Here is a 14,161-nt window from a genome sequence, read left to right as displayed (position 1 = left end):
GTTAACTACCCAGGCTCTTCCCTCTGGCTGGGTCACCCTCCCCGCTCCCCAGGCCTTTCCTGCCAACGTTTCTTCTATCTCAGGGTACATCTCCCTGGTAGCTCCCTGGGGATAGGCTCCATCTTACTCATCTGTGCTTGCTACAAAGTAGGGCCTTGATGGAGGTTGGTCATCCAGACATAACCCATGCCCAGGTCAAAGCATAAAAACACTAGTACGATGAAGAGTGGTTCAATGGTCCATTCTGTTTATTCAGAACAGTGAGATAAATACACCTTAAATATTAAAATTTTTTATATACAGAAATGACCCCACTCCCCAAAAGGTTTGAAAAAGTATTGTCTCCTCCTCCTTTATAAAACCCTAGACGCCCCATGAAGGCAGAGCCAAGCTCTTGATACATTTTCCTCAGCACGATTTGGCCACTGCTGGAAGGCAGGCCAAGGAGGTGGCAGGAAAACGTTATGCTGAAAATCCCTTTCCAGCGAGGGTGCCAAGCGCTGGTCTTGAACAAAGTACCCCGCCTAAGCATCATTTCCTAAAGCGCTTAAAGAGCGGGTGTACATGTTTGCTGGGCGCCTTGCTCCGCGATGAGTGGTACTCCATGTACACGGTGTCGTCGGCCCCAGACATCGAGCTCATGGTGCCAAAGCGCCGAGATGCCTGCCGGGAAGGGGGGACCAGCCCATGTTAGTCTCCAGAAGAAAAGATACTCCTTTTATAATATTTATAATCACAGCAAATTATATAAGACTTACATAAATTTAATACATCATTTTTAATAATGTTTACAGATCGCTTACTGTGTCTCAGGCATTGTTGTAAGCATTTGACATATATTATCTCCTCTAATCCTCAAAACTACTATAATCCCCACCTGAAAGAAGAGGAAACTGAGACGCAGAGAGATTAAGTAACCTGTCCAAGATCACATACCTCTTAAGGAGATGGGACTTGAACCCAGGTAGCCTGGCTTCAGACTGTTCTTAACCATAATGCCACATTGCCTCACTTAATGACAACTTCCGAACCCATTTTTTTTTTTAAGAGAGAAACAGGGTCTCGATATGTTGACCATGCTGGTCTCAAACTCCTGGACTCAACTGATCCTCCCGCCTAGGCCTCCCAAAGTGCTGGGATTACAGACGTGAGCCCCCATGCCTGGCTTGAACAGAATTTTTTTTAACAGTTAGGGCAGAAGTCCCTTAAAATCTCCTGAGACACCACCATGAGGCTTTGAATCAAGTAGAAGGACAGAAAGCCCTGGGCTTGACTCTTGGCTCCTCCTGTCCCTGAGTAACCCTGAGGCAAGTAATATCTGCACCTCAATGACCTCATCTGTAAAATAGGGATAACCACATCAGTGCTGACATTGCTATCCTGTGAGGAGAATGAACCAGGCACCTCCTTAAAACCAGTGAGAGCAATGAGAGCACTCTCCTGGGTTCCCACGAAGAGTGCCCCTGGGTGGGGGGAGGAAAGCCTTAGGCTGGAGGGAGGGCAGCCCTTCCCCAGGGACAGCTGCTTCCTTTTTGCCTTGACCCAGCAGCTGCTCACCTTCCGGCTCTAATGGCAACTGAATTTCAAACGCACCTGACCGAAGTGCACTTCTCCCCTTGGACAGGCCTGATAATTCTCCATAATGATGCCCTCACTAATTAGACCATATATTTGCTTGGCCTACAGCAGGCATATTTGTAGAATAAATGAAAGGCTGAGTATTTTCACAGAACTCTACATTTTTCAAAGTTAAGTATTGAAGCTACCACAAGAGTTGATCCTCAGAGCAGTCTTAGGGGCTAGAGGGCTCAGCTTTATCACTGAGGAGGAACCAGAGGAGAACTGTGTGCCCACAGCCAGGGATGGCAGCCCTGTGTGTGGGAACTATGTGCCCCTGGCCCATCATGCTCCCTCCAGTCGCCACCAAGGTGAGCTGGGGTCACCTGCTTGCCATCCTGGGCTTCAATATCAAGATCTAACAAATACTCGTGTGAGCAAAGCAGGAGACCAGTCACAGCCACTGTGAGCTCAGCTGTGTGCAACAGTACAAGGGGCACACACCAAAAGGGCAACAAGGGTTGTTTCTATTCATTTCTTCCGTGTTTTCCTACATTTCCAAAAAAATCCCACGGGCCCATCCAGGCAGGACTACATGTCTGTGTCTGTGTCTACAAACGCTGCCCTGTGAGAGCACTCACACCTGGAACCTCCTCACCCATTTACTCACCTGGCTGGATCTGGAGCCAAATTCCCCAGCCACGACCTCCTCCTCGGCATCCAGGTCAGTGGCTGCCAGGACTTTCTGTAAGAGCTGCTGCTGCTCTTCTTTTGTCGAAAACGCCAAGTCTTCCTCCTCCATGCCAGCGAGCTTTGTGATCACCTGCAAAGCCCAAGCCAGCAGACATGACCCCTTCTGCTCTCTCTCCCCAGCCCTCCTCTGCCTTCTCCTGGGTCCACCTGCTTTGGTCACTTTCCTCCCCAGGCCTAGCCACCCTGGTGGTGAACAATGGAGAGCTCCTCCCTAGCATTCCAGAGACCAGCATCAGGAGCTGCCTTTAACAGGGAGCTTAACTAATGGTCTCAAGACCAGAGGGATGCAGGAATTTTAGAGAAATCTGCCCCCAGCACACAGCATCTAAATGATCACATATGGAAGATCAACAGGAAGAATCTTAGTGATTTTAAAAGGCTCCTTCGGGTAGCCTTCACATCTTGGAGCAGACAAAGGAAGGGACAAGTGACTGGAAGGCACAGGCTGTGGCCCTTTGAGAAGGTCCCTGGCATCTGCTGTGCTCAGCAACTGGGGCTTCCAGCAGGAATGAACACATGAAAATGAAAATAATAGGATATCAGGAAGATTATTTACAGAGCTTCTCTGAGAGAGTAAGAACAGCATGGTGGAGACTGGGTTTTCATTTCTATGGGGATAACTTACTACAAGGGCTCCCTATCCCTGCAGAAAACCTGGGTTGATTCTGTAAAGGGAACTCTCCTTCCCTCCAATTCTCATAATTTTAATTAAATGAAAATTCCTAGAAGTAAGGCTCTGAGTCCTTCTGGGCCAGGGATCCAGAGTATAGACAATGTGCACATCTGCCCAGGCCCAACCACTCCATGTCATGACTCTGGGAACTCCAACCACTGCTCCTCAACAGGCAGCACTGAAGACACAGCTCCAACCAACACAAACTACTATGGCACGGTATTGTGCCTTTTTTGTCGAGGTCACCTTTCAAAGAATTCAGAGCAGCTCTTTCTGACCTGGTGCTCCTCTTACCCTCACAGCTTGGCAGGAATGAGGAGGCAGGAATGCTATTACCAGTAGGGATTTTCATGGATGGATAAAAAGGTCATGATGCAAATCCTCCAAAAAACTGGGCTCAAAACCCAAGCATCTTGTCCTCTAGGCCAGCATGAGAGGTCTGAAGTGTCACTGCCTCTAGCTAAAAGAGGGGAGGCCAGACAACCCTGTCCTCCTAAGGCCAATAATGGGAACTCTCACCAATGCATAAAGAGACACATTAAAAATGTATCTCAAAAGGAAGCCTGGATTGCTGTCTTTTGCCATCAAGAACCTGGAAGTCTAATGTTCTAGGGATGTCTTTTTAGTGGACCATACGGGGAATTTAATTCCCCTACTTCTAGAACCCTCCATCTATCCCCAAAATATAAAGCCCTTCTGGACACCAAATACTGACATAAACGTAATATTCGTGTAACAGGAAAGAAGGCAAATGCCTCAGCCAATGAAAGTTAGCCAAAGCTTTAGAATTTCCCAATTATTAAAATACCTGATTTGTAGTACAGGATGGCTCCGATGTCTGGGAGGCAAACTGAGGCAAACTAAGGCCTGGAGCCAGCTGATGAAAGGAAGAGCTCTCCTAGCTACCTGGAGACACATCCCTGAGAAAGCAGCCCTGCGGGGCTCAGACTCACACAGTGCTGGCCATAGTGCCGTGGCATCTCAGTCCTGCCAGGACGGCACACTTCCCACCAACAGCTGCCCTCAGCGATTCATGCAGAGATAAAGGGAGTTTGAGGCAAGGCCTCTAATCCCCTAATGCTTGGTGTCTACCTGCTGACAGTGGCCCTCACTTCTCCTGGAGGCCAGAGTATCAAGAAGGCCTTGGTCCTAGTCTAACCAGAGGCCAAATGGATATGTACCTTGAAGCTATAACCTTGATCTACCAAGAATCTCTGCCGCTTGGTTGAGTAAGCCATTTCCTGTGTGTCCTGGGATACCAGTGAGTAGAAAAAGGCATTGTACTCTTCTGCAACCATCCCTGCAGGAAAAAATGAGAAAAGGCAAGAAAGAAGACAACATTAGCCATTAGAATGCCAAGAGCTAAGGGTCCCAGGCTCAAAAGCAAGCACTGCAGTGGAAAAGCCCTGCACTCGGGGTTACCACCTGAACTTGGCATGGGATTGCATCAAAATTTAGAAGTCTTCTGTGCTTCCAAAGACACCATCAAGTGAAAAAACAATCCTCAGAATAAAAAATTATGTGGAAAGCATGTATCTGATAAGGGATTTGTATCCAGGTTATATAAAGGACTACTGAAACTCAACAACAAGACAAATTAATTATAAATGAGCGAAGAACATGAACAGATTATTTCTCCAAAAACAATATAAAAATAGCCAATAAGCACATGAAATGATGCCCCACACCATTAATCACCATGGAAATGCAACTCAAAAGCACAATGAGATTATCACCTCACCCCCACTCCGAGGATGGCTACAATCAAAAAAGCAGATAACTGCCACTGTTGTCAAGGATGTGGAAAAACTAGAACCCTCATGCATTGCTGCTGAGAATGTAAATGATGCGGCTGCTTTGGAAAATAGTCTGGCAGTTCATCAAAATGTTAAACACACTGTTATAACCACATGACCTGGCAATTCCACTTCCAGGCATAAATCCAAGAGAAATGAAACTATATCCACACAAAAATTTGTACATGAATTTCATAGCAGAATTCTTCTAAGAGCCAAAAAGTGGAAACAGCCCAAATGTCCATCAACAGATGTGTGGATAAATAAAATGTGGTATGTCCATAGAATCAAATATTATTTAGCAATAAAAATGAATGAAGTACTGACAGATGCTACAATATGGATAATCTTTTTGAAAACATTATGCTGCCAGGTGTGGTGGCTCAGTCCTGTAATCACAGCACTCTGGGAGGCTGAGGCGGGCGCGATCACTCGAGGTCAGGAGTTTGAGACCAGCCTGGCCAACATGATGAAACTCCATCTCTACTAAAAATACATAAATTAGCCAGGCGTGGTGGCTCATGCCTATAATTCCAGCTATGCAGGAGGCTGAGGCAGGAGAATCCCTTGAACCTGCAAGGCAATGGTTGCAGTGAGCCAAGATCGCGCCACTGTACTCTAGCCTGGGTGATAGAGCGAGATTCCATCTCCAAAAATCAAACAAAGAAAGAAAGAAAACATTATACTAAGTAAAAAGAAACCAGTCACAGAAGGCCCCAAATGGTCTGATTGCATTTACATGAATGTCCAGAAAAGGCCTACAGACATGAAAGTAGATTAGGGGCTGCCTAGGGCTGGGGGTTGGGAACAAGAGGAAATTAGGAGTGGCTGTGCATGGATGAGGGTTTCTTTTGGGAGCTGATGAGAATATTCTAAACATGAATTATGGTGATAGTTGCACAACTTTGTGAATATTGTATTTCCTAGGTCTTCTTCGAGGATCCCTACAGTTTGAGGTCTTACATTTACATCTTTAATCCATTATGAGTTGATTTTTGTATGTGGTGATAGGCAGGGGTCCGGTTTCATCCTTCTGCATACAGTTAGCCAGTTTCCCCAGCACCATTTATTGAACAGGGAGTACTTTCCCCACTGCATATTTTTGCCAATTTTGTTGAACATCAGTTGGCTGCAAGTACATGGCATTATTTCTGGGCTCTCTATTCTGCTCCATTGGTCTATGTGTCTGTTCTGTACCAGTACCATGCTGTTTTGGTTACTGTAAGCCCTGTAGCGTAGTTTGAAGTTAGATACTGTGAGGCCTTTGGCTTTGTTCCTTTTGCTTAGGATTGCTTTGGCTATTCCAGTGCTTTTGTGGTTCCAGATGAATTTTATGTTTTTTTCTAATTCTGTGAAAAATGATGTTGGCAATTTGATAGAATAGTGTTGAATCTGTAGATTGTTTTGGGCAGTTTGGCAATTTTAATGATACTGCTTCTTCTAATCCTCGAGCATAGAATGTTTTTCCATTTGTTTCTGTCACCTATGACTTATTTCAGGAGTGTTCTGTAGTTATTCCTAGGTTTTGTCTTTTGTTTTGACAGCTATTATAAATTGGATTGTGTTCTTGATTTGGCTCTCAGCTTGAATGTTACTGGTGTATAGAAATGCTACTAATTTTTGTACATTGATTTTGAATTCTGAAACTTTACTCAAGTTGCCTATCAGGTCTAGGAGCCTTTTGGTGGAGTCTTTAGGGTTTTCTAGGTATAGAATCATATCATTAGGGAAGACAGATAATTTAACTTCCTTTTTTCCTATCTGGATGCCTTTTATTTCTTTATCTTGCTAGACTGGTCAGGGTAAAACTTTCAGTACTATGTTGAATAGGAGTGGTGAGGGTGGGCTCTCTGTCTTGTTCCAGTTTTTTTTTTTTTCTGGGGGACGGAGTCTTGCTCTGTCGCCCAGGCTGGAGTGCAGTGGCATGATCTCAGCTCACTGCAAGCTCCGCCTCCCGGGTTCACGCCATTCTTCTGCTTCAGCCTCCCAAGTAGCTGGGACTACAGGCGCCCGCCACCACGCCTGGGTAATTTTTTGTATTTTTAGTAGGGATGGGGTTTCACCATGTTAGCCAGAATGACCTAGATCTCCTGACCTTGTTGTGATCCACCCGCCTCGGCCTCCCAAAGTGCTGGGATTACAGGAGTGAGCCACTGTGCCCAGCTGTCTTGTTCCAGTTCTTAAAGGCAATGCTTCCAGCTTTTGCTTGTTTAGTATGATGTTGGCTGTGAGTTTGTCATAGATGGCTTTTATTATTGTGAGATATGTTCCTTCGATGCTATTTGTTGAGGGTTTTTATCATGAAGGAATGTTGAATTTTATCAAAAGCTCTTTCTGGGCCGGGCGCAGTGGCTCACACCTGTAATCCCAGCACTTTGGGAGGCCGAGATGGATGGATCACCTGAGGTCAGGCCTTCGAGACCAGCATTGCCAACATGGTGAAACCCCGTCTCTACTAAAAATACAAAAAAATTAGCTGGGCATGGTGGTGCGTGCCTGTAGTCCCAGCTACTCGGGAGGCTGAGGCAGGAGAATAGTTTGAATCTGGGAGGCAGAGGTTGTAGTAAGCCAAGATTGCACAATTGCACTCCAGCCTGGGCAACAAGAGTGAGACTCTGCCTCAAAAAAACAAAAAACCTTTTTCTGTGTCTATTAGGATGATTATATGCTTTTCATTTTTAATTATGTGGTGAATCACATTTATCGATTTCCACATGTTGAACCAACTTTGCATCCCAGAAATAAAGCCTATTTGATTGTGGTGAATTAACTTTTTGATATGCTGCTGGATTTGCTTTGTCAGCATTTTGTTACAGATTTTTGCATCTGTGTTCATCAAGAATACTGGCCTGTAGTTTTATTTTTTCATCGTGTCTTTGCCAGATTTTGGTATCAGGATGATAGTGGTTTCGTAGTATGAGTTAGGGAGAAGTCTCTCCTCCTCAATTTTTTTGAATAGTTTCAGTAGAACTAAATACATCTGGTCCAGGACTTTTTTAGTTGGTTTTCTTTTTTTTTTTTTTTTTTGAGGCGGAGTCTCACTCTATCACCCAGGCTGGTGTGCAGTGGCACGATCTCAGCTCACTGCAACCTCCACCTCCTGGGTTTCAGCAATTCTCTTGCCTCAGCCTTCCACGTGGCTGGAATTACAGGCACACGCCACCAAGCCCAGCTAGTTTTGTATTTTTAGTAGAGACGAGGTTTCACCATGTTGGTCAGGCTGGTCTGGAACTCCTGACCTCAAGTGATCCACCTGCCTCAGCCTCCCAAAATGCTGGGATTAGAGGCATGGGCCACCATGCCTGGGGCCATTTTTTTTTTTTAATTACTGATTCAATTTCTCCTTATGGATCTGTTCAGGGTTTCAATTAATTCCTGATTCAATCTTGGGAAGTTGTATGTTTCCAGGAATGTATCTATTTCCTCTAGATTTATTAGTTTGTGTGCACAGAGGTATTTCTAAGTCTCTGAGAATCTTTTGTATTTCTGGGGATCAGCTGTGATGTCACCTTTGTCATTTCTGATTGTGCTTATTTGGATCTTCTCTTTTTTGTTAATCTAACTAGCAGTCCATCAATCTTATTTATCTTTTTTGTTGAGATGGAGTCTCGCTCTGTCACCCAAGCTGGAGTGCAGAAGCGCGATCTTGGCTCACTGCAGCCTCTGCCTCCTGTGTTCACGCAATTCTCCTGCCTCAGCCTCCTGAGTAGCTGGGATTACAAGCATGTGACACCACATCCTGCTAATTTTTGTATTTTTAGTAGAGACGGGGTTTCTCCATGTTGGTCAGGCTGGTCTTGAACTCCTGACCTTGTGATCCGCCCACCTTGGCCTCCCAAAGTTCCAGGATTACAGGCATGAGCCACTGCGCCTGGCCTTATTTATCTTCTCAAAGAACCAGCTTTTTATTTCATTGATCCTTTGTATTGTTTTTGAGTCTGAATTTCATTTAGTTCTGCTCTGATTTTAGTTCTTTTCTTCAGCTAGTTTTGGGATTAGCTTGTTCTTATTTTTCTAGTTCCTTCAGGTGAAATGTCAAATTGTTAATTTGAAATCTATCTTCTCGATGTAGGTGTTCAGTGCTATAAACTTTCCTAACAATACCTTTGCTGTACCCCAGAGATTTAGTATGTTGTATCTGTTTTCATTTGTTTCAAATAATTTTTGATTCCTGCCTTAATTTGTTTATCCAAAAGTCATTCAGGAGCGAGTTGTGTAGTTTCTATGTAATTGTGTGGGTTTTTTTTTTCTTTTTGCTTTTATTTAGAGATGGTGTCTCGCTATGTTGCCCAGAATGGTCTTGAACTCCTGAGTTCAAATGATCCTCCCACTTTGGCCTCCCAAAGTGCTGGGATTACAGGCATGAGCCACTGTGCCTGGCCAATTGTGTGGTTTTGAGAGTTCTTCCTGGTACTGATTTCTACTTTTATTCCACTGTGATCCAAGAACATGCTTGGTATGATTTCGACTTTTTTGAATTTATTGAGTCTTTTTTTTTTTTTTTTTGAGATGGAGTCTCGCTCTGTTGCCCAGGCTGGAGTGCAGTGGCGCGATCTCAGCTCACTGCAAGCTCCGCCTCCCAGGTTCACGCCATTCTCCTGCCTCAGCCTCCCGAGTAGCTGAGACTACAGGTACCTGCCACCACACGCCTGGCTAATTTTTTTATTTTTTGTAGAGACGGGGTTTCACCGTGTTAGCCAGGATGGTCTCGATCTCCTGACCTCCTGATCCGCCCGCCTTGGCCTCCCAAAGTGCTGGGATTACAGGCGTAAGCCACCGCACCCTGCCAAATTTATTAAGACTTTAATAAAGTTGAGCATAAAGTCTCACATTGCTTTATGGCCAAACACATGATCAATTTTTTTTTTTTTTTTTTTGTGACGGAGTCCTGCTCTGTTGCCCAGGCTGGAGTGCAGTGGCTTGATCTTGGCTCACTGCAACCTCTGCCTCCCGGCTTCAAGCCAGTTCTCCTGCCTCAGGCTCCCGAGTAGCTGGGACTACAGGCACATGCCGCCACACTCAGCTAATTTTTGTATTTTAGTAGAGACAGGGTTTCACCGTGTTGTCCAGGCTGGTTGCAAACTCCTGAGCTCAGGCAATCCGCCGGCCTCAGCCTCTCAAAGTGCTGGGATTACAGGTGTGAGCCACCGCACCAGGCCCACGTGATCAATCTTAAGAGTATATTCTGGGGGCAGATGAGAATATATATTCTGTGGTTGTCGGGTAGAGAATTATGTAGATGCCTATTAGGTCCAATTGGTCAAGTGTTGAATTTTAAGTACAGAATTTCTTCATTAGTTTTCTGCCTCTATAATCTGTCTAATGCTGTCAGTGGGGTGTCCAATTGGTCAAGTGTTGAATTTTAAGTACAGAATTTGTTAGTTTTCTGCCTCTATAATCTGTCTAATGCTGTCAGTGGGGTGTCAAAATCTCCTACCATTATTGTGTGGCTGTCTAAGCCTTTTCCTAGCTCTAGAAGTACTTGTTTTATGAATCTAGGTGCTCCAATGTTGGGTGCATATATATTTAGGAAGTTAAGTCTTCTTGTTGAATTGAACCATTTATCATTGTGTAATGACCTATTTGTCCTTTTTTACTGTGGCTGGTTTAAAGTCTGTTTTATTTGATGCAAGAATAGTGACCCCCTGCCCCACTCTTTTTTTTTTTATTTGTGTGATAGATTTTTCCCTATCCCTTTACTTTGAACCTATGGGTCCTGTTACATGTGAGAGAGGTCTCTTGAAGACAGCAGAAGGCTGGGTCTTGTTTTTAATCCAATTTGCCACTCCAAGTCTTTTAGGTGGGGTGTTTAGGTTGTTTACATTCAAGGTTAATATTGATACATGAGGCTTTATTCCTATCATGGTGTCATTAGCTGGTTGCTCTGTAGTTTGGATTGTGTAGTTGCTTTACAGGGTCTGTGGGCTATGTGCTTACGTGTATTTTTGTGGTAGCAGGTGTCACCATTCTTTTATTTCCATGTTTAGAACTCTCAAGACTCTCTCGTAGGGCCAGTCTAGTGATAACAAATTCTTTTAGCAGTTGCTTGTCTGGGAAAGATTTTATTTCTTCTTTGCTTATGAAGCTTAGTTTGGCAGGATATGAAATTCTTGGTTAGGATTTTTCGTTTTTATTTTTTTCTTAAAGAGACTGGGTCTCACTATGGTTTTTGGGTTTTTGTTTTTTTGTTTTGAGACAAAGTCTTGCTGTTGTTGCCCAGGCTGGAGTGCAATGGTACAATCTCGGCTCACTGAAACCTCTGCCTCCTGGGTTCCAGCAATACTCCTGCCTCAGCCTCCTGAGTAGCTGAGATTATAGGCACCCACCACCAGGCCCAGCTAATTTTTGTATTTTTAGTGGAGATGGGGTTTCACCATGTTGGCCAGGCTGGTCTCGAACTTCTAACCTCAGGTGATCCACTCACCTCAGCCTCCCAAAGTGCTAGGATTACAGGTGTGAGCCACCGCACCTGGCCTGTTTTTTTGTTTGTTTTTGTTTTAAACAGGGTCTTGTTCTGTTGCCCAAGGTGGAATGCCATGGTGAGATGTCAGATCACTGCAACCTCTGCCTCCCAGACTAAAGCAATTCTCTTGCCTCAGCCTCCGGAGTGGCTGGGACTAGAGGCGCACACCACCACACCTGGCTAATTGTTGTATTTTTTGTAGGAACAGGGTTTCGTCATGTTGCCCAGACTGGTCTCAAACTCCTGAGTTCAAGCAATCTGCCTACCTTGGCCTCCCAAAGTGCTGGGATTACAGGTGTGAGCCGCCATGTCTGGCCAGGATTTCTTTTCTTTTCTTTAAGAATGCTAAAAACAGTCCCCCAATCTCTTCTGACTTGTAAAGTTTCTGCTGAGAAGTCTGCTGTTAGCATGATAAGTTGTATGACCCTTTTCTCTAGCTGTCTTTAAGATTCTTTCTTTTGTATTGACCTTGGAAAGTCTGATGGCCATGTGCTCTGGGGATGATCATCTTGTACAGTAAGAAGAGTCATTCTCACCATCGATCTTAGCAACCTTAGCATATGATTTTTATTCCCTTTCTTAAATTAATAACTTTTACCTTTTCATGTTAAGAAAGCACTTTACAGCTTCTCTTTGGCATATCTGAATTGCTAGCATCATTACACTTGTGCTTTGGGGCCATTAGTAAGATAAGGGTTACTTGAAAACAAGCACTGAGATACAGTGACAGTCCATGACAAATGAGATGGCTACTAAGTGACTAATGGGTGGGGAGAATTTAAGCATGAATATGCTGCACAAAGCAAGAATTCACATCCTGGATGCTACTCAGAATAGTGTGTAATTTAAAACTTATGAATTATTTCTGGAATTTTCCATTTAATATTTTTAGACTACAGTTGACCATGGGTAATTGAATGTGGGAAGGAAAATTGCAGATATGGGGGGACTACTGTATTAAGAAACTAGGAGAAAGAAAATTCTGTGGCCTGAAAGACTTGATCCTTCAGGAAAATCTGAACATCTTTACTTTGTAGTTCAAATGTCAGTAGGTTAAGCATACTACCGTTGAATGTAATTGTTTCTCAAGTCTTACAAGAGCTCAGAGATGCAAAGACAGGAGCCAAGTGTCTTATGTTAAACAGTGTTTTGAGTAAGAAAACAATTCTATTCACATTTTTTTTTTTTTTTTTTTTTGAGACGGAGTCTTGCTCTGTCGCCCAGGCTGGAGTGCAGTGGTGCGATCTTGGCTCACTGTAAGCTCCGCCTCCCAGGTTCACGCCATTCTCCTGCCTCAGCCTCCTGACTAGCTGGGACTGCAGGCGCCCGCCACCATGCCCAGCTAATTTTTTGTATTTTTAGTAGAGACGGGGTTTCACCATGTTAGCCAGGATGGTCTCAATCTCCTGACCTCGTGATCTGCCCACCTTGGCCTCCCAAAGTGCTGGGATTACAGGCGTGAGCGACCGCGCCTGGCCTTCTATTCACATTTAAGGGAGTTTTTAAGGCTGGGCACGGTGGCTCACACCTGTAATACCAGCACTTTGGGAGGCCAAGGTAGGTGGATCACTAGAGACGAGCCTGGCCAAAATGGTGAAACCCCGTCTTTACTAAAAATACAAAAAAATTAGCTGGACGTGGTGGTGCATGCCTGTAGTCCCAAGTACTTGGGAGGCTGAGGCAGGTGAATCACACTTGAACCCAGTAGATGGAGGTTGCAGTGAGCCCAGATTGTACCACTGCACTCTAGCCTGGGTGACAGAATGAGACTCTGTCTCAATCAATCAATCAATCAATAAAGGAGTTTTCAAATTAGAGTAAGGAGTAAGTAATGAATTATGTTCACATTTGCTAGCAGATCATAGTCCTGTCAGTTTATAAAAGTTACTGTCTCAGCCTCCCAAGTAGCTGGAACCACAGGCACACACCACCATGCCCAGCTAGTTTTATTTTTTGTAGAGATGGGGTCTCACTACATTGCCCAAGATGGTCTCAAACTCCTGGGCTCAAGATATCCTCCTGCCTTGGCCTCCCAAAGTGCTGGAATTATAGGTGTGAGCCACTGTGCCCAGCCAGCCGACTACATTTTATGATTTATAAGCTGAATCCTCACAGCAGTCTTGGCAAGATAGGATTGTCACCCCCACTTTGGATGGGAAAACCAAGTCTCAGAGGAGAAAATAATTTGCCAAAGGTGACACAGCTGGTTTGGTGCCCGAGTCCATGCTATTTCTAGTCCATGCTATCTGCCTCCTCTCCATTTTAAATACAAGCTACTAGATGCTTCTTAAACACATCTGAATGCAGTACAGTTCCAACATATGCCCACTAATCTTGTCATTTTCAAACATTCTAGCAGTCCAGATGCCTCCTTGAATAAGCAGATTCCTTGAGGATAGGGCCTGTGTCCTTGTCTCAGGATGTGCCCTGGTCCCAGTAAGACAGACACGGCCATCTCTTAGCAAGAGTATCAGTCCCTGCCATGCCCACAATGGCGGTCTGGACCCTTTTACTGCAGTAAGCAAGCACAGGGGTGCCACGCCTCCTCAGAAAAAGCCTTTGCAATGCGGATTCTCACCTCCTCACTCACTGAGCTTGCCCTGCCCCTGCTGCAAGCTGCCACCAGGGCAGCACTCTGCACAGGTTATGAATGATGTGTCCATTGTGTGTCTGCCCTAGCTGCTCCTACCAAACCTTTCCCTGCCTCCTGATCAAGTTCCAGAAGCAGCTTCCAGCTCCTCCACTTACACTGGTGGCCCAGCTCTGTTTTCTCCCTTCCACATTTACCCTATAAGCACTGCCTTGCCCTGGCTTCCTCTCACCATCTACCAACACAGCTGCACAGTGTACAGAGCACATCTGTGTGGATTCCGTGCTGCTGTCATGGAAAACACCTGCATATTCACCCCCAAGGTATGA

At 44.8% G+C, this 14,161-nt stretch overlaps 1 protein-coding gene across 2 annotated transcripts in view; it reads right to left on the bottom strand.

The window, feature by feature from the left end:
* Positions 1–225: 225 nt before the first annotated feature.
* The window catches only part of ERCC3 (ERCC excision repair 3, TFIIH core complex helicase subunit), a 38,692-nt gene continuing 24,756 nt past the window's right edge, over positions 226–14,161 (bottom strand). For both annotated transcript variants that reach the window (XM_054477162.1, XM_054477163.2), the window contains exons 13-15: positions 4,165–4,283; positions 2,228–2,380; positions 226–663 (exon numbers count right to left, since the gene is read on the bottom strand). In XM_054477162.1, the coding sequence (XP_054333137.1) occupies positions 532–663; positions 2,228–2,380; positions 4,165–4,283 (404 nt within the window). In that variant the 3' untranslated portion in view covers positions 226–531. The remainder of the gene's footprint in view (positions 664–2,227; positions 2,381–4,164; positions 4,284–14,161) is intronic.

The sequence above is a fragment of the Pongo pygmaeus genome, chromosome 11, assembly GCF_028885625.2.
Source record: "Pongo pygmaeus isolate AG05252 chromosome 11, NHGRI_mPonPyg2-v2.0_pri, whole genome shotgun sequence".
In the NCBI taxonomy this organism is placed as follows: Eukaryota; Metazoa; Chordata; class Mammalia; order Primates; family Hominidae; genus Pongo; species Pongo pygmaeus.
Note: the sequence above shows the minus strand (reverse complement) of the source record. Positions and strands in the feature narration are given on the sequence as shown.